General features: G+C 40.7%; 1 protein-coding gene across 6 annotated transcripts in view; it reads left to right on the top strand.

Moving 5' to 3' along the window:
- Nucleotides 1-19,901, top strand: part of iqsec1a (IQ motif and Sec7 domain ArfGEF 1a) — a 116,835-nt gene that overhangs the window by 62,005 nt on the left and 34,929 nt on the right. The window contains exon 1 of one of the 6 annotated variants that reach the window (XM_042492364.2): nt 2,020-2,500. The exons of the other annotated variants lie outside the window; for them this stretch is intronic. Coding sequence (XP_042348298.1) covers nt 2,424-2,500 — 77 coding nt within the window. The 5' untranslated portion in view covers nt 2,020-2,423. Of the gene's footprint in view, nt 1-2,019; nt 2,501-19,901 lie in introns of those variants that run through there. 6 annotated transcript variants of the gene reach the window in all.

The following is a 19,901-nucleotide window of genomic DNA, read 5'->3' as shown; positions in this document are numbered from 1 at the left end:
TTATGAATATATAACGTGTATACTCTTCTCTCACTACAACTGCCAATCATGTCGTCAAATTTGATTTAATGGTGACACTTCAGACTGTAAATCAGCAGTGAATCAGAGGCTGCAAGATGCACAACAGCTTCAGCATCACGTTGTCTTTTTCTTTGAATGTAATCGAGGTTTTACCACTGGCGTATGTTTTTCGCAGGTATGTAAAAAAGGTGCTCTCTCCTCTCTAACACTCTGTGTAAATTACTCACCCCCATCCCCCTGCTGTCGTGTTGACACCATTAAAAAAAATCTCCCCTGTGCTTTACTGCCTATCACGACACAGATATCTGAAGCTCAACACTCCATGCATTCACTCCACCTCCTCAAACTGAGATGCACATTGAAGCGTTTTGCAAAAACAACCACTATCTGTAGAAGATGTAAAAAAAAAAAAAAAAAGACAGGCATGAATGAATTTCCCTCGATGACAAAGATGCTTAAATGTTTGGGTGGTCTTCACTTTCAGCTCATTCTAGATGCTCTGTAATCTCACATGTGTATTTGAAGCTGCAATTTCAGCTTCAAAAGACTGTAGTTTCCTCAGAATTGTTACCTCATTCTTTTTCTACATAATTTAGATCCCTGGTTTTGCAGTTGTACAGACAAAAGCTACAATATGTGGGTCTATTTTGCTCCAGCTACAGCAATAGGATAACTGGGTATATTTGTAGAGATTCCCTTCATGCACGTCCCGTCGTGAAGATGTTTGATGTCTGAATCAGAAGCCAGCTGCGGTGTGTGAAGCCACTGATCCAGTACCTGTGAAATTCGGCAGCACATGCCTGCTGTCACATCTCTATATGCTAATGTGTTCACACATATACATATAAACACACAGTTTGTCATAAGCATTAGTATTCTGAAGGTGAGGATACAGTATGTCCGTGATTCATTAATAATGCATCACCGATTTAGCTGGCAACTCTTCTTTGAACGTAGGCTTCAGGGAACCCCCCCAGCTGTTGGTGCTACCTCAGTGCCGAATGCCTGTGGTATTATCGTCATCTTTTTAGTCAGATTTTTGATTTTGTGCTGTTGTGTGCAGCAGTGAAACATGTTCTCACTCCTAACCCTTCAAACATGGCAGCTTAATCAGTGGCTCTACGCTTCAGACTGTAGGTATCACACCTCCAGCATCAGCTTCCACTCGTTACACGCTATAGTCTATTTTGTAGAAAAGGCAGATTTTGTCACCAAAACTACTTTGGAGTTAGGCAGCAGGGTTTGGTTTTGATTTGGTTAACTATGTTTGGTATAACTTAAAGGTTCAGTGTTTATGATAGGGGGATTGAGTGGTGCACATCCATGTGTTAATGTGCCTTGTGCATCTGCATCAGAAGCCAAAAGCCACTGACCAGGCTACCATGTTTGACATCCTGAGAACGGGTTCGAGTTTCAAATCAAACTTCAGAAAGTGTAGTCTACTCAGTTAATGATCATTTACAAAACCTTTACTAACCGCTGCTAATGGCTGCCCTCAGTCTGTGACTCTTTGGAATGATTTAGGAAGGTTTTTGTTCCACACACTGTGAACAACTCATAATGTGTCTAATCCCGCAGAGTTACTGGAATATCCTGGTCATTGGGCGTAACTCATTACATTTCTCTGGCTCCAGTGAAACATATTCAGATTGCATCCTAGGACTGAGACCATGTGTTGTTGAAGCAAGGTCAGTGTAGTAACTCAAAACAGCCTCTCCCAGCTGCTGAACTGGGGTTCACCCTCCCTCCTGCGTGGCCTTCCCATTGAGAGCAGTGTAATTGTTGGACATGTGCCCAAGTATTACCATACACGCAGGGACCGAAAGCTCGCTCATGCTCGCTCATGCTCTTTCTATCTCGCCATCTATCTCTCTCTCTCTCTCACTTCCACATAAACACAAGCGCACATCAAACACACAACTCAGGCCCTGCCCATCACCATTGGGGAGCAGCAGATGAGAGAAAGATTGGACGACACAAAAAGGAACAAAAAGGAAGGGCTGTCTGCAGAGAGCAGAAAGAGGACTGGTGTGTGGTTCGTTGTGGGTGGAGAGCTTTTGTTAAGAAGAGGGATGATTTTCTTCTGCTATACGTACGAGGCCTTTACCTTACTTGGTCATCAGGCAGCTTGCTAGAGCAGCAACTCTGAGCCCAGCATAAACCGGGGCAGGGAGAACTTTGAAAAAGGCACAGACAGAGTAACTTTAGCAGCGAAAGAATGAATTTCTTTGTGGGTTTTTCTATGGAAAGTGAAGGATGTGGGGTGTAATTTGTGGTCGAGTAGGGAGTGAGTACAGACTGTACTTTTGGTGGCTCTTTTAAGGGGAGTTGCTGCAGTTTTGTGTTTTTGAAACTTTTTTTTTTTTAACTTCCCTTCAGTGCCATGCGCACTTTTTTCGGGCATGTCTGATGCCTCCGGTGATGTCACTGCCATGTGGAATGCGATGTGGAAGTACTGCATAACCAGCCGAACTATAAGGTAGGAGACCATCTGGCACGGACCAGCGTGGATTGCAGTGGCCTGCAGTATAAGTGGTGGTTGTCTTTTAGACTGACCGCAGCAGTCTGTGCAGATATTTCTGACGTTCCACTGATCAAATAACATTCCTGTCTATATGCTCAAGCTCTATGGTTTCCTTTCCAGAACCACGGAAATATATTATCACTGGCACACAGCGGAAAGAGGCAGTTAACAGGAAAGACATTTCCAAGGTCTTTCAGGGAAGTCTACTTTATCAAGGACGTGTCTGCGATAATGAAGACTTAAGAATAATCTGGCCATTCTTTTTCATCTCCTTTAAGCTTTATTTTCACTTGACTTTGTCTTAGCATAGAAGCAGAAATGTCCTCTGATATGCAGGATTCAAATCTCTCTCTCTGAGTGAACACAGAAACCAGAACAAAGATTACTTTTATTCTGTATTACATAGAAGAGATTTCCTCCTTTTATTATTCAGAGTCCACAGTGATGGGATTATGCGATTGATTAACCACTTTTATATCTTTCATTGTACATTTCTCCTACATTCAACCTGTGATTTTAATCATGGAGCCTGCAGAGAAACTCAGAAGTACCCATCTGTTTTCCAGTACTTCTCTAACTCAAACAATATTGACCTCTCTAAACATACAGGCCTGTCATATAATCTGTCTCCTATTTTTTCCTTAAACCATAAACTGCTGTTTTATTGTAGTAACTGCTTGTTTTTCTTGGATCCGATTTTTATGTCTCCTTTCTGTTGGGTAAAGCAAATATACAATGCAGGGAGGTTCTCAGTCATCCATCCAAACATGCAATATATATAACATTAGAAACATGTATGAGGCCAACACCAAAATAGATATTTAAAGACCCAGTCTGTGGGATTTAGAGGACAATACTTGCAGAAATGGAATATAATATTATATGTATGTTTTCTTTACTGTATATATATTTAGTGTATGTTTAAATCTGGGCCCCTGTATGAGATCACCATGTAGCACCGCCATGTTTATTTAGTAGCCCAGAATGAACAAACCAAACACTGGCTCTAGACAGGACCATACGCATCTTGGCTACCATTGTTATTAGTTCCTTTAAGAGGACAGTGTTAAAACAACACTTTTTATTATTATTTTTTTACATGAAAGTGCTTTATGTAGTGTTTTTACTGGTTCATATCACCAGATCCATTTGTTTTGGAGATGAAGTCTCCAAGAGCTTTTAAAATTTCTTCAAATTAATTTGATAAATATTAGGCCATAAAAGTAATTAAACAGTGTTATTTTTAACCCATTGGGACGTGGATCAACATTAGTTTCCTTGTGCTGCATCAACATGCTTTCCATGAGCATTGAAACCTCTGTAACCTGAGAAAATTGGTTTATTTCTTTCAAAAACACAAGAAAAAAATATTTACAATGAGCAGCTTGGCAAGAAGAGCCTGCAAACTGCAAAAAAAAAAAAAAAAAAAATACAAAAAATGTACAAAAGAAAATATGAATTTATAATTCTCTTAATTACATATATAAAATTGTGTTATGTTTTTTTATTTGTTTTTGCATTTTTTCAGGTCTTTTTCCTCGAGTATTAATCTTGTAATCTTGAATAAGAAAAAAAATGATTGTCCAAACATCTGTCTTAAATATGGCTAAACAATGTCTTAAAAAAGCATTAAATTCAAGAGTCTGACACCTGTAGACAACTTGAAATTGTCCATAACCAAATGTCATCTGAGTTTATGGCGACAAAGTTGAAACTTTTTTTTTTTTTTAATTCCAATAATAGGTCATAGCTCTGTGATGAAAGACAGAAAAGGTTTAAATCTGTCCATTGAAAACCTTGAAGGTTTAAGGCATCATTATCTGAAAGACTTTAATTTTGTTTTATGACTTCTATTGTAAATTGCTCTTTGTTGTAACTATGGTTTTGGGTGTACCTTATAGTGATAAAACACAAGGCTGACCTAAAAAGACCTAAAACACCCTTTCCTAAATTAAATTTTTAAATTTGGATACTTTTATGACAGTTGGGCAGGTTTTGGGCTCTGAATGGCTACTTTTTGTTAGTAGGATTAACAACTCAAAATGAACTTCTCCTTCCTGTTCTCTTTATATCCCCCTCCCTGCCCACATTCCTGGATGGCACATTGGGGAAAGAAAACAAAATGAAAAAAAACAATATTTTTGATCCAACAGAGATAAACATCCAGAGTGCATTTTATGCTAACCCATAAATGTCTGAAAGATTAAAGTAATGAGGCGATTCGTGCCTGAGACAGGTATCCAGTAGCAGTGACACAGTAGACGCCAGGGTACATCTGATATGACTCTGGTTGTGTGTCAGAGAGTACGCCGAAAGCATTACTTATTTAATGTGTGCAGATCTGGAGCTTTTCACTCGTGCCTCCTTGTCCCACAGTGGACATCCATGGGACAGAGGAAGCACTGTGGAGTCTCATCTGAGTGAACTGGGATGTTAAACACCTCCTGACAGAACTCCACCGCTTCATAATAGGTAATGGCTCAACTGGAACATTAGCACAGAATCGGTGTTGGCCTGAAGTGGACCTGTAGTGTCAGAGAGCAGGAACGGATCCTTTTGTTGGTCCCCTGCTTTGGTACGCTGGCTTTATGACAAGTGAAGTCTTTTTTTGAGGGGGGGGTTGAGAGGAACTGCTTGTAATGGAAAAATTGCAACCTGCCAAAGCGAGCTTGCAGTTCCACTGTGGTGAGTGAAAAAATACTCTCCCGGGTGGAAAAGCTTAGACGTGTCTAGGATGGAAGCTGTATTCTGGTCAGAGATGTCAGGATGATGGAGATCTCAAGTTGTAGTTCAGAAAAAGTGGACTGGGTTTCCTGCTTTGCAGTTTGGCGCTGAAAAGATTAGATTCATAGTAATGTTCCTTTTGAAATTATAGTGTTCATTTGCAGAGGTAGACCACAGTCACACAGGCTGGTGCCAAGCCCAAATGTTGGTGTGCAAAGTTGATTCAGCATATTTATCCTCACCTGTTTGTAGATTTTTATGCTTGTTTAAATGTGTATCCAGTGGAAAATAAGTTTACACTGCAACTATCTGTGTCCCCAGGCGATTGCCATGGGCTGGCTTCCACAGTGGGGTGCATCATTATGGATGTTTTTTTTGTATCAGTGGCCATAACCAGAAAAAGAGCTTGCTGTGTTTTTGTGCTTTGGTTTACAGTATCTGAGGTTCACATGACAACTAAAGCACTTTATATGCACAGGCTTTTTTTTCTGATCTATGGCTAGGTTGCAGTTGGTGTCCACACCACTGAATAATTTACACTTGTGTCTCTCCCAGAGGGACCTCAGCATTGTGTGGGAAGATCTATTCTTTATGTTACTGTTACCTTTTAAGAACAATACGTTTATGTTATAGCCTGGCTTCCTTGTTTGCTGGAAGGACATGTGATCATAACAGTAATAAATTCGCTAATGTGTTGTGGCCATAAGGGAAAGGCTTGAGAATAGTCTCACTGTCTCTTCACCTCCTATTGCTGCAGGGTTGCAACATTATGGGAGAGTATATTTGGGAACATTGCCTGTGCTGCAGTATCTACACCGCTCATGTTAAGCTGTACAGCTTTTGAAATGCTAATCATCTGAGGAAGCCAGTTTGTTTACTCTAATGCTGAAGAATGCCACCCTCTAGAGAAAGCGCTTTTCATGTTCAGGGTGTTTACTGAGGTGTCTGATGAGGAAAATGCATATGGTACAAATAAAGATGCATATGTTCGTAATAATTGCCATGTTTCTGTAAAGTCTCACAGTCTTGTACATGTTATAAGTATGATTAAAGCATGGCTGAAATATGTGTTGCTCTGCTTCGCTCTACTCTTTGTGATGGCTGAAAGCTCAGGGGGAAAAACAGGCACTGTCTCTTTCTGTGGCTTTTTTTTCAATGTTACTCTACTTTTGATGACATATTCCTTTGCATCTCTTCACAGCGCCTGCCCGGAGAATAATGAGGGTGTGTGCTGCATTAACTTATGTAATGGCGAGCGCGAGGAGGGGTAGGATGGGGGGGCAGTGAGGGAGGAGGGGGGAGAAGAGAAGAGTGATGAGCTCATGCTGCTGCACTGCAGCTCTTATATACACATTCTGCACCTTGTGGTCGTAGTGCCATGTGCACTCTCTTGCACATGCACAAATGCATTTGTACAGTTTGTGTGCAATACTCAGTTTATTGATTGATTTCCATACTAATGTGTGTGCACATGCAGACAGACTTAAAAAAGACTCATGCAAACTCATTATTACAGAATTAGAACCCAATTTGTGCTGCAGAATCTGACGTTTGTATTCGCCGTCTTCACATCTTTAATCTCTCTCAGTGGTTTGCTATGAATGGGAATCAGTGTGTGTGTGTGTGTGTGTGCTGTCCTGTACCTGCACCACTGTAGGGACAGCGATGCTCAGCTGCAAACAAGCTGAGCCTCCAGAGCTCAGGCTGGTAATTGTTGCTAATCCACCAACTCTTTTCGGTGACAAAGCAGACCCTCATTATCCAGAGTGTGTTTTGATTTATGTCAGAAATGAGCGAGGTGGGGTAGGGTCAGAGGGAGTTGATAATAGCACGACAGCGCATTTTCTCTATAAAACAGAGTGGTCCCTTTGGGGGCTTTCAGCTCTGTCTCAGCCTGCAATGAATAGGTGAATAAATGGATAAAATATTGCTCTTGGCAGAAGTCTAAACATTAGAAGATCATTGTCCAAGACTCTCAGTGCTGAGATCATGGATAATTTGAAGCACAGCTAGGAGAGGGGGCATGCATTGTGTATACACTCTGTGGCTCTATTATAAGCAGAATTTTACTTTTTTTTTCACCAATAAATATTTGATCACAAGCTTTTTTCTGCATGCATTGCATGGGCCCATGACTTGTGAAATTAGCACACGTCCCTGCACGAGAGTGAAATAACCGTGCTGTCAGGGAGGCTGGGGCCGCGGCTGGTAAACAGTCATTAAAGTTAAATGTTTATCCTGATTGGACTAATTGCTCTGAGCTGTGTGTAAATGCAGGCCTGTGTTTTTGCACGTACACAGACGTCTATATATCCTAACGAGATGGACAGTGCAGTTTTTTTTTCTGTCAGCCTTAGCTGTTGCCTTGACAACTGGCCTCAGAGATCTGTGCACGTGCATGCAATTGTGATAAATCTTCCTTTCAATCTATGAGGCAGCGTCCACAGAGACACGTCTAATATGTGTATCACTCAGGTTCCCATAGTCACAGGTTTTTTTCTCAGTGACATCATTCACTGGGGTTCATTCATACCGTACAGATATCGTCTGTCTGTATTGATTTCATTTCTTTGGACTGCAGTTAATCTGACCACAGATAATGAATCACCGGTGCACAGGAGGTTAATTGTTGATAATTATCAGTATCATTATTATTACTAGTAATAGAATCACAGTGAGAAAGAAAGCGTGTTTTTAACTCACTGTAGGTCTCCGGGCTTTTTACCCAGACTGGAGACATTTCCTTTCAAAATAAGGGCCACTCAAGGCTGGAATTGAAGAGTCAGCTCTGACAAATGAGACAAAGAGATAAAACCTGTCTCCTCATACAGAGCCGAACATGTCCGCCTACAGCTCAAATGAGCTCCCTCGGGAACCACAGCATGAAGTTCCTCTCCCTCACTATCTGCAGCCATTGCTCTGACTCCTTTTTCCCTGCACATTTTCTCCCGTTTTTAAAACCCTCCCACTGCTGCTCTACTTTACATTAACTTGTTCCTTGCCCCCTCTTGATAAAGACTAGGGGGAGTCTTTTGATCAGTCATATATCCCTAAACCTCAAGTCAGGCACGGCGTTGACTGTGCACTAGCACCATCTGTTGGTAGAGACACTTCAGGACAGTCGCCTAATATGTGACTCTCCCTCTGAGTGTGTTGTTGCTTTGACAGCATTTTTCATGAAGAAGCACACAGAGTTGCCTGCCTGTTAATGGCCACACAGTCAATTGATTAGGGTGTGCTGCTGTGAGTTAGTCAAGGGCATGAGAGCTAAGCTATTAAACAATGGGAGATTTTTTAAGTCAAATAAACAAGCGGTCCTGAATTCCTCTGTGCGCTATCGTGAGTGGAGAGGAGACAAATTAAGGCAGATGGGAGATCTTGCCTCGTCTGGAGTCCCACAGAGGCTGCTGCAGCCTTGTAGCCTGTTTCTCTGGCTTTTCTCCCAGATAGATGCTATTGAGATTGACTGCCAAGGTTTACTAAATAACAGTTCTGATATAATTATGCTTTTACAGGGGAGTAAAAGTATTTCTTAAGTAGAATTACTCAGAAACCGTGTGATTTCTGTCCTGAGTTATTCTTGCAAAACGTGTAAAGCAACAAAGCCACACTGCCAAATGTGTGTTCATCTCTGAGAATCTGTGCTGTTTTTGTCTTATGAGTACTGACATGTTTTCGACTGGTCAGAACTGGCCTGAACAGGATACAAGAGCAGAGGAAAGACAGTGTTACTTTTAGATAGAGTGTCTGCTCTCTCACAACAGCTGTGTCTCCTAGAAGTTAGGTTCATATACAACTATTTTACATTTTGAAGGAAACATAATACAGAGCAATTATAATTTGTATTATCACGAGGAAATGTTGCTAATTAACTTATCTGATAAGTTGCAAAAATGTTGAGACTGAACGTATCAGAAAATTGTTCAGTTGTTCTCCGCCAAAATAGGCGATTCTGCGTCACAGTATCCAGTCGTAGATACTTCAGCATTATTTTTTAGTACATTTAATTAAGATTCAAGTGAAATCACAATCTTTCCCTAACCCTAACCAAAGTGCATTGTTGCCAAAAACTGGGAGTCTGGATGTAAACCTACAGCTCTGGTGTCAAGGTCCTGCACTGAGTTGATGTTTCGAGCGTCACACTCTTCATCAAACCAAATATAATGCAGACGCACCTTCAAATACCTAGGCCAGGTCACCTATAGGTCACCTGGTCCCTGCCATTAATACATAATATATGCATCTTAGACAGAAACATATGAAACAACTTTACACATAGTGTGGAAAAAAACAGTGACCCAATTATGATAATAATGTACTAAGCAAAACACACACACACAAAGTTTTTTTGTCTCATGCGTCTCATGCCAGCACCTAGTTTATTGTCAGGATGTGCACCTGTGCAGTACAAATATGTAGTTTTGTGTTATCTGAAAGAACGTCCCTGAAAATAAATCCAGGTAGCGCTTACGTTGCCAAAACAATGTAACTAAGCCGCTTAAAAACATACAGACATAATTTCTAGGAGACCAGGGTTGCTTAAATGCCTATCCTACACTTTTTCCTAAATAAGAAGGATATATAGTTACTGGAAATGTTTGCTCACCTGTTTCTGATTCTCAAACTCAAACCTTTATGTTTGGTAATCTAAATTATTTTCTGATTTTTCCTCAGACAATAAGAGGTTGTTAAATGACCTGTTATCTAACTACATTTTGACTGTGCTCGGGCTGTCTGAGGATGTGTTCTGGTTGAGAGCTCAGATTTCCCCTTTGGCAACACCATGTGTCCTGAAGAGGGAGGGGAGAAAAAAAGAAAAAACAATCGGTGACCTTGCAGAGCTGCAACACACAGGGTCTGGACGTGTCCCCACTGAACCGTAGACATCGACACAGCAGCTGAATAAATGACCACAGACCAGCAGAGAGGCATGCTGGGGGTGAGAATGAGAGGATAGCTGATGTTGGAAAAACAGAGAGATAGACTAATGAAAGAAAGAGAGAAATTCAAAGAAAGAGTGAGGCTGTGAGGGACACAGCTGATGAGCGAGGCAGGGGGAGGGTGCTCTGTGTGTGTGCTCGTGTGTGTCCGTGTGTGTGTGTGTGTGTGTGTGTGTGAGGAGAACCTCCTCTTTTCATTGACGTTTAGGGGAATGTGCTGATTAGTGGAGAGTAAATCAGTCAGATGGAGGTTCCTAGTCTCCTGTGCCTGACAGAGACAGCCTAGCTTCCCAGAAAGCACGGTCACCTTACCTTTCAGTAGCAATTTGTCACCAGAGCCCCGGATTTTGTTTCATACCGTACGGGCCAACCCGGAGACAGATGTGTGCAGGTAGGTGGGCTCAACTCTGGAGGGGTGTGTGTGATCCGTCTGGCTGTGAAGAGCAGGTTCATATAGGATCTGTAACGGAGACAGCAGCTGTTTACATTGTCAGACACTGCAGGCGGTGAGCTGGTGTGTGTGCATGAGTGTAGGACTGGGCCAATATCGTGATATGAGGCTAGAGATTGTGTTTTATTTTCAATATTGTAATATTGAGACTTTTCCTGTTTTTAAAGGGTGCATTACAGTGATGTATTTGTCTGAAATTAGACTGCTATAGCAGTTCTTTTATTCACCTTTACTCACTCAGTCATTATGTCCACATAACTGATGATTATTTGTCAAAAATCTCACTCTGTAAATATTTTGTGAAACAGTCAACCCTAAATGCTGTTGTAAAATCGGTATTGGGGTATTTGGTAACAATGATAGTGATGTTTGATTTTCTCTGCATATTGGGCAGGAAATGAATAGCCAACAATTTTGATAATTGTTTACATCATTTATCAACAAAAATACATTCAACAACAAAAAAAAACATTCTTTTGTTTCCAGCCTCTCAAGTGTTTCTCTGTTTTAGATCATTGTAAATCGAATACCCTTTTGCTTTTAAGCATTTGGACAGATATAGCAAGTTATGTCATCAGACTTAACAAATTCTCAGTTCATCTGAAAAACAATCAACAGATTTGTCAAGCAAAAAACAATTAGCTGCAGCCCTATGTGAGAGATTTACAATTTTTACTGTACATTTTTCTATTCTATGATTAAGTTCTTGAGTGTTGCAGTCCTTTACCTTAATTTTATTTTTCTTAATCTGCTTATTGTATGTTATGAATGAAAACCTACTTGCCAATAATAATTTTGCAATTCTGATCCTGAAATGAGAATAAAAGGATAGATTTGTATGTAAAGTATGTAACACACAGCCACCAGTGGTCGTACACTGGGGTGCCAACGCCGCTGCTCTCTAGTCTGATGTCACACTCACACTGATGCGCAGTGCCAGGAGGGAGGGCGAGTTGTTTGTGTTTATTTGTGCCTCTTATTTATAGTCAAAGTACATCTTTATCAAGCTGCACTTAAGCAAATATGTGCAAACCTTTTTACACTGTAGCTCTCAGCTCCTCTCTCATTTAAGTGCCTCTGAACTGCCCAGCATCTCTCTGACTCACAGCACATTCCTGCTGATTGTCCTGCTCATGTCAAGCATCCTGTTGACATCTTTTCAATAAAACCTATAGCAGGAACTCTGGTGATCTGTTTTCCCCAATTGTTCATGGAGAGCTTGTGTGCACCGACCTGCTCTCATTAGACATGTTAACAGAATGGCTCTGAGAGGCCATCATTAAAGCCTATTAGATGCACAGAGCGTGAGACGGCTTCCCCTTCATCATTCATGCTGAATGTGAGAATGAGGATGTGAGAATACAGAGCTGCACTGTACTCAATGCATGCTTGCTGGTTTCTCTTTGCTCTCTGCATCGTGTGTAACTCACCCCTTCCCCTCCGTCCTTCCCTCAGTCCACCTCTAACACCTCCCCCGTCTCCTCTTTCTCTGTTCACGCTCCATCATGTCACATGCGTTGTCACCTGGTTGTCCTGGTTGTCCTGGTGCAGGACGTTGCTGAGTTATGTTTTGTGGTACAACAAATAAAAGAAAGATTTCCCCTCTGGGATTATGAGGCACAGTGCAGCAGCTATGGATTTCAAAAAGCTTTTTATTACACAGAATTCCTCTGTGTTTCATCATTAATGCAAAGTAATCGCAAAAAAAGCGTCGAACTGGCTATTCCTGTTATGCTGCTCATTATTCTGTATCGTGTCCACCTCTGCAACAGCTAAAATAAGGTCTCAAAGCTGCTTATACAGGATGCTGAGGGGCAAGCTTCTTAACCTTATGCTGAGCAGATGTTTAGGTGCTCAAACAGGAGTGCAAGCAGACAATAAGGTAAACCTGTCACACTCACACCGGCCCTCCTGTGAACAACTCAAAGCAGTGAGGATGTCTGAGCTTTTAGTGCTCAGATCCAAACATGGACAGATTATACAAGGAAAAGGAGCTCATCCTGTTATCAGGGTTGGTTTCAAAATGTTACTGTGTTGCTGACTCACCACGTCCCTGCTTCTCCTTCCAGCTTTCACTGCAGCGTCTTTGTAGGGTGCTTTACAATTTGCTGGTTAAAGGTTTAAGTGAGGCAATTGACCTTATACACAGTGGAGTACTTTAACAGCTGGGGCAGAAGTGTAACTGGAACGCTGATGTAGGGACAGGGAGGTCCCTGACGAATAGCTACCAGGTAGCATAAGGGTTTTTCATATCGTTTTACAGAATCTTGAACCAATACGCTTATCAAATCTATTTAGGTAATATAGTTGTCGATTCTGTAAGCAATGAAAGACATAAATAACTTCAAGATGCCATAATCGATAATCTTATATTAAAGCTACAGTTGATAACTTATGAAAATAACTTTTTGTTATATTTGCTGCAACTGTCCAGTATTTTGAAAGAAGCGTGAGACAGATAGTCTGTGAAAATATCATGTCCTCCCCTCTGTTGGTGCTACCTCTAATGGCATTTGCTAAAATCAACCACAGCGCACTGAAGACAGCCAATCAGAGCCAAGGAGGCTTAAATGTAGCTCTTAGTCACGTGAATCACCACTCGTGAACTGCAGGCAAAATAGGCAGGTCTGATCAATACACTAAAAAGTGTTTCTGAAAACTTTTCAGGCAAGAAATTGGCAATGCAGTAACAGAATCTGGATTAATATTTGATCAGGCTGAGTAGTCTGACAGTTCATGAGCACTGAGTGACATGATTGACAGCTGCATTAGAGACTCCTCAGCTCTGACTGACAGTTTTCATCCACATGTGGTAAGGTCATTAGAAGTGCTACAAGGCAAAAGAATATATAGAGAAATCTGATTTTTAAAAATTATTTTCCATCTCTTTTTACATTTTTTTTTAAATAAAAGTCACCAACTAAAGCTTTAACAGTGGATCAGATAACTACGACAGTGTGAAAGGAGTCACTTGAAGTGATGAATCCACAGATAATTATCACCAGTTCCCCCCAGCTCTACAGAGCTTTTCAGCATCTTTTAGCTCATGCATTTATGGCCTTTTCTCTCATCAGCACCGTTTCCAGCTGCAGGCAGCAGCTTTTCTCAGTGAAAAAAACTCCCAAAAAACCCATAGCATGCCGTCTCCCCATCATTTAACAACAGACATACAAAGCTGATGACTAACTGATAAACACAGTGGAAAAGATTAAAGATTGGCAAATACCCAGTTAATTGTAAGATAAATGACGTGTTGTGTATGCTATTGAGTCGAATGGCTGAATATTTTGTGACCTGTTTGCTAATTTGAATAAGAGAAACAATTTCACCCGTTGTAATTGGCCTCAAAATAGTACCAGCTATCAGCATCAAGGCCTACCTTACATCCTTGTCTTTCACATAGCTAGTTAGATGCAAGCTTCGGGCAGATTTTGCCATTGATTAATATCCGATAATATCAATATCCTTATAGTGGTATGAGCTTAACCCTTTTCATATATCAGATCACCCTGAGTAAAATGTGAGCTCAAACTCGCAGATGTGGGATGAAGATCAGCAACTCACAATCTGAGGAAGACCAGACTGGTCTTTCTCATAGACGAAATACTCCTTTTTCCACAAAAGATATTCGGCCAAGCCAGTGTATGAAAATGAAAAAATCCGAAGACCAAGCAATTCATATTGTAGCTTTACTGTAAGAGCAGCTTCAGGAAATGGACTCCACCAAAAGAGAAAACATTCTCATATGGCCTGTGTTGATTTTTACGTCAGTCATAGATTACGATGTGGGTGTGAGAATGACTCTCTGGTGATACAGCCTCCTGCTTTCGATTGACACCCGAAGCTGTTAGGAAGATCAGTTGATTAAAAGAAAGTCCTTATTTAACCTGAAGAGCCCCAAACTAATAAGTTAAAATACATCAACCTCCTGGCCACGCCCTTGATTTCTCAGACAAATTTGTGAGATCCCAGAAAATGGGAGGTAGAGAAACATCCTCTCTGCCCTCTGAAATTTCCACATCCGTGTCCAAACCCGTTTATTTTGGAAGTGTGTCTCATGGAAAACCAAGAATAAGTCATGCTTCAGTGGAAAAGTACCAGTGTTTAAAGCTTTGCTTCTTAATCACTTCTGTTAAAACTAACATATCTCCATATGACTACAGTTTGTATCAATGCACAGCTGCAGCAAGGACCAGTTTGTTATCCTGTGGGCTCCGACAGCCGGGACGGGGGCCTCTAATAAGTAATTGAGGGGCTACAGATCGATGTGCCCTGCAGCCTGCAGAGACCTGGACTGTGCTTCCAGTCAATAAAACAGTAAGCTTTATGGAGCGTTCATCAAACCTCCAAGGATAAAGCCAAGGCAACAGATTTACCTTCCGTTTCAGATATTCCTCTGTAATGACATAAATTTGTCCTTTTTTAAAAAAATTCAGACTCGCTTTGTGCTAATGTTGATGTACGTATGATACTGGCTCATCTCTAGCTCGCCCATTGTGTCGTTATTGAGTTCCAATGTGCTTTAGACACCGACCGTCCAATAAGCTTTGCTTGTGTGATATAAGTGGAAGCCAAACGACATTAGCGGCTGTCAGGTAGTTTGTCACAGAGATGGTGGATTAATCCATATGCCTCTGTGTAACCCTTGCTTCTTGTAAATGCCTTGGCACTGTCACAAGCGGGGGTTATGGGAGGCATTGAGAGAAATGAAACAATAAACATGGCGCGGTGTAACCCTTCCTCAAGGGGTTGTTATCATGAATTTCAGTCTGCTTGTTATTCTCCGAATGTCTTTATCGCTCTGCAGAGCCAGTCTTCATGTCCTACCCAACGCGCCTGAATGTTGAAATGTAAGATCTGCTGACTTGCACCCACCAGGTCTTGTGGAAACTTGGTATGAATGGAACTTGCACACTCAGGATATCTTGTTCCACTGGAATATGTCAACATGAATCCATTTCTCAGCAGTCTCGTGACCTGTACAAAAGGTTTCCTCAGCTTCCTTTTTTACATTCCTGAGAAAAGGCAGCGTGGATCTAGGATGACTGTGTTATCTCAGTGCCATTGTTTGCTGATTGATTGCTTCGCGGTTGTCTGTGCAACTCTGAAAAACTGACCATAATGTAATTCTTTTTTTTTTTTTAATTTTGAAACACAGCTTTTGGCTCATTTTCAATCTTGCAGTACTTTGACGTGCATGTCGGGTGAAGACTTCAGCAAGTGAGATGAGACTCATTAATTATTTCTTTTTTAATTCTGCTTTCATTGTTGGGGTGCCTTCAGCTGTGGCTTTCAATTAATATTTAAATACAAATGATCGAGTTTTCAGTGCGGCTCGGGGAAGTTCTCATCACATGTAAACTGATGCAGATTTTTCTCATGTTCGTTCTTTGATGACTTGGTTTGAAGAGGAGGTTGTTTTCTGCTTGGATGTGCAGAGTTTTGAAGGGAAAAAAGGTTCAGGATTTCCTCTGACAAATCCTGATGCAGCAGTTTCATTATTGGTCAGAGCTCTTGTCTCTTAGGGACTAAAAAAATAATGGAAAAAAACGTTCTTACTTGAAACAGCAAATCTTAACAAGATGTGCTTGTTGATGCTGCAAGAAATATTTCAAGTTGTTTAAAGTGACAGTTCGCCCTATATCCCAAAATACATATTTTTCCTCTTGCCTGTAGTTCCATTTATCAATCTAGATTGCTTTAGGTGTGAGTTGATAAGTGTTGGTACTATCAGTTGTAGAGATGTCTGCCTTTCTTCCTTCTCTCCAGTATAATGGAAGTAGATGGCCCTGGGCTTGTAGTGCCCAACACGCCAAAAGAAAAAAGAAAAAACCCTTTGAAAAACTCATCAGTAATGTCTTTTTCCAGAAATCATGACCAGGTTACTCAAGATAATCCACAAACCTTGCTGCGAGCAGGAGGACCTTTTTTCTATTTGCCAAACTTCACTCACCAACCGAATCACTGTGCAGAAGAAAGTGTACATCTACTGCGAGCTCACCTCGCAATACTGAACCAACTAACATTACAGCTCAGCCGAGGAGGACGCCCTTAATGTCTTTATCTCGCCCTCATGAGTCTCTCGTCCATGAGTTGATGCACGCTTTCCTCTGCACTGTGATACGATCGGTGGGTGTAGTCTGGCAGAAAGAAAATAGTTCCTACATGAAACTGCTCACAACAAGGTCTGTGGATAATCTTGACTAACTGGGTCATGATTCATGGAAAGAGACGTTGTTGTTGAGTTTTGGTATTTTTTTGGCGCATTGAGCACCACAAGCCAAATGCCATTTAGTTTCATTATATTGGAGAAAAGTCAGATATCTCTGCGGGTCATATCTCAAACACTCGGCAACTCGCACCAAAACAATCCAAACTGATAAAAAAGCTTTACAAGTAAGAGGAAAAATATGTAATTTTGGTGTTGGGTAAATGTTTCCCTTAAACCTTTGTAGTCTTATTTCTTTTATTTTAACTTTCATGTTTCAGCTGATTACATGACTTGAATCACAGCAGCTTGAAATGAGCTTTATTTTAATAGCTCCTCTGTGGCACCACTTGCATTTCCTTGTTGAAATTTATGATGTGAACATTATATCTTCAGGTGACTTAGCAGTGTTTAATACTCATAAGTGCTTTCACTTCCCCACATCAGTATTCAGTCCTCCAGTTTTGGGGACCTTTCTCCTAAAATAACATTATGTTTCCTTAATGATTCTATCACTGTCAGCCTAATGAGGACCATAAAAATGAAATATCTTTTATACTCTTTCTTCCAAGTGGAGCAGAATCTGAAAGTGTGAAATTCTTTATGAGGCTCTGAATTATTACCAAACAAAAAAAGAGCAAATGCTATTTGTCAGAGTCTGACATGTTGACACGTGTTGTGGCCATCACTACAGGGTAGCCCCTGTGGTTTAGTGACTGTGTTTTCCCTAATCAAAGCCTGGAAAGGCGTGATGGAACAGACATGAGAAAGGCTGCCTTTATACAAAGTGCCAACACAAACAATGGCCAGTGCCAGTGCAAACAGCCGAGCCGGGAGGTGCTCCTCGGGGCTCAATAGCCGTAGTGTTTCTGCCGTGGGCTTCGGATGCCACGGAGGCACAGTTGGCTTTGCCAGGGAAGGGCGGCAGAGCACAGCGGCAAGTGACTGGAGTCCTGGGCTGAAGGAAAACAGAACGAGGCAAACTGTGCTAAAGTGATTAGACAGCTGTGTGAGGAGAGGTGAGTGGTGGAGGAATGTAAGCCATCGCAGTCTGAGTATTGTAGGAATGTAGATGTTGTTGAATCTGTGTTTCCTCCCTTCATCTGTTTTTCTTCCATGTTAATCCCTTATTGGCGTCAGCATATTCTGTAGCAGGATGTGGTGTTATTGTATAGACGTGTGTGCATCCATATAGTTGATGTTGAATCACTAATTTAAGACATCAGTTCAAAACTTTCTGTGCAATTAACATGTCTGTTTGCCTACTCGAAACATATTTATACTACAATCAGCTCTAAACCATAACACCATTTCACGCTTGACTGTTAATGAAATCTTGTGAGTGATTTGAGTGATTGAGCAACACAACATCTTCAGGATCATCAGCTATTTATCTGATCACTGATGCGGGCGGCAATGAATGGAATCAGATTGAAACAGCAATTATTATCGTTGTAAGCCCTCCAGTCAATTTACCCTGTTCAATGATGTCATTTAGCTCACGGCTTCAAATTGATTGCTTTCCCAGGCGCATAAACAGATGCACACGCATGCACGTGCAAACACACACACTCACATGGATAATTATTTTGGGAACACGTCTGGTTTCTATCGAGGGATAGATGTGTTTTTTAATTCTCCAGGATTATTCTGATGGATGGTCCCTGGAAATCAGTTCTGGATTCAGGACAGCAGAGAGACGTGATTTTAAGAGTGTTTGGCTGATGTTTTACAAATCATGAGTCTATCCGATGATTGATTGGCCACCGTGGTGCTGTAAGGCTGTGAGGCAGATACTTTATGACAGTTGTGGTGCTCTAAAACATATGAAAATTAAGGGAGACATCTGATTTTTTTTTTCTATAGTAGATTTCTAGTCTAAAATTTGCGCATTTATTTCATATATTCAATGATTATACAAAAAAGGTTTGCACAAAGTGCACACGTTAATGTACCACTGCTTAAACTGCTAATGTTAGTATTATTAAGTAAAACTAATCTCAAAATGAAAATATTATAATAACACTAAAACTAACAGCTGTTGTGTTTTGTTCGCTTAGAATGAGTTGCTGATATTTCTTTATGTACAGAGCAGGTCCTCCTCAACAGAGTCTACCATGTTGTTTCTACAGTAGCCCAGAAGGTACAAATCGAACAATGGCTCTAGATAGGGGCATTCATGTTTTTGTGGGGTTTTTTAGATTTTGACATTGGCTACCAAAAGGGAAGCTTTTCAGTTGGTTGCAAAGTGTAACCCCTACAGCTAGATGCCACTAGATCCTACAAACAAGATGTTTATCTGAAATAAAAATAAAAGCTAGACTTTAAAAAGGCAAACTAACTGAAAGGATATTGTGTATTTACACAACTGAAATGAAATAAAAATGTCTTCACTTTTAAGCTTTGTCTATTTCCGTCAAATTTGTCAACACAATAAGCATTAGGAGGCCTTAGTGCATATGTTTATTGAGACATGGACATCCACATGACTGTGACTCAATTTCCCCTACAAGGTGTTGTGTTTGCATCATAATACCTTTGAAATTCATTATTAATAATTCTGAACTTATTAAATCTTGCGCCTGACAAATATCCCCCATGGAACTAAATTGAAAACAAAAATTAAAAACAAAATGGCAATAAAAACGAATGAAAAACATAAAATAACTCTGCAGAGCAAGCTACATCTGGATTCTTACTGTACAATATGATATGTATTTCCATTTAAAGTACATACAAGGGATTGCCTTTAATGAAAATTATACAGTATTAGTATAAAAAAGTTTTTTCTGTAGTTTCTAGGTAATTTTTTACAATTTTGAATGATGTAGACATGATGACGATCATCTTTGCTGTGCCACACATAGTGCGTGTTAAATCACGGGACTTTCTGTGTGACTTGAGACAGGTGTGAGTCTGCCGCTGCTTCAAATAGATTATTGCACCTCCCACCTACATATCCCCGCCAACATCTCAACCAGTTAAAGCTGGTCTCTTTACGTCCTGGTGCCTTTGAATAACGCAGCCACCCTC

This window comes from Plectropomus leopardus, chromosome 9 (assembly GCF_026936395.1).
Source record: "Plectropomus leopardus strain MGB_pleo_1.0 chromosome 9, ASM2693639v1, whole genome shotgun sequence".
Taxonomy (NCBI): domain Eukaryota; kingdom Metazoa; phylum Chordata; class Actinopteri; order Perciformes; family Serranidae; genus Plectropomus; species Plectropomus leopardus.
The sequence above is the reverse complement of the archived record's forward strand: the minus strand, read 5'-3'. Positions and strand labels throughout refer to the sequence as shown.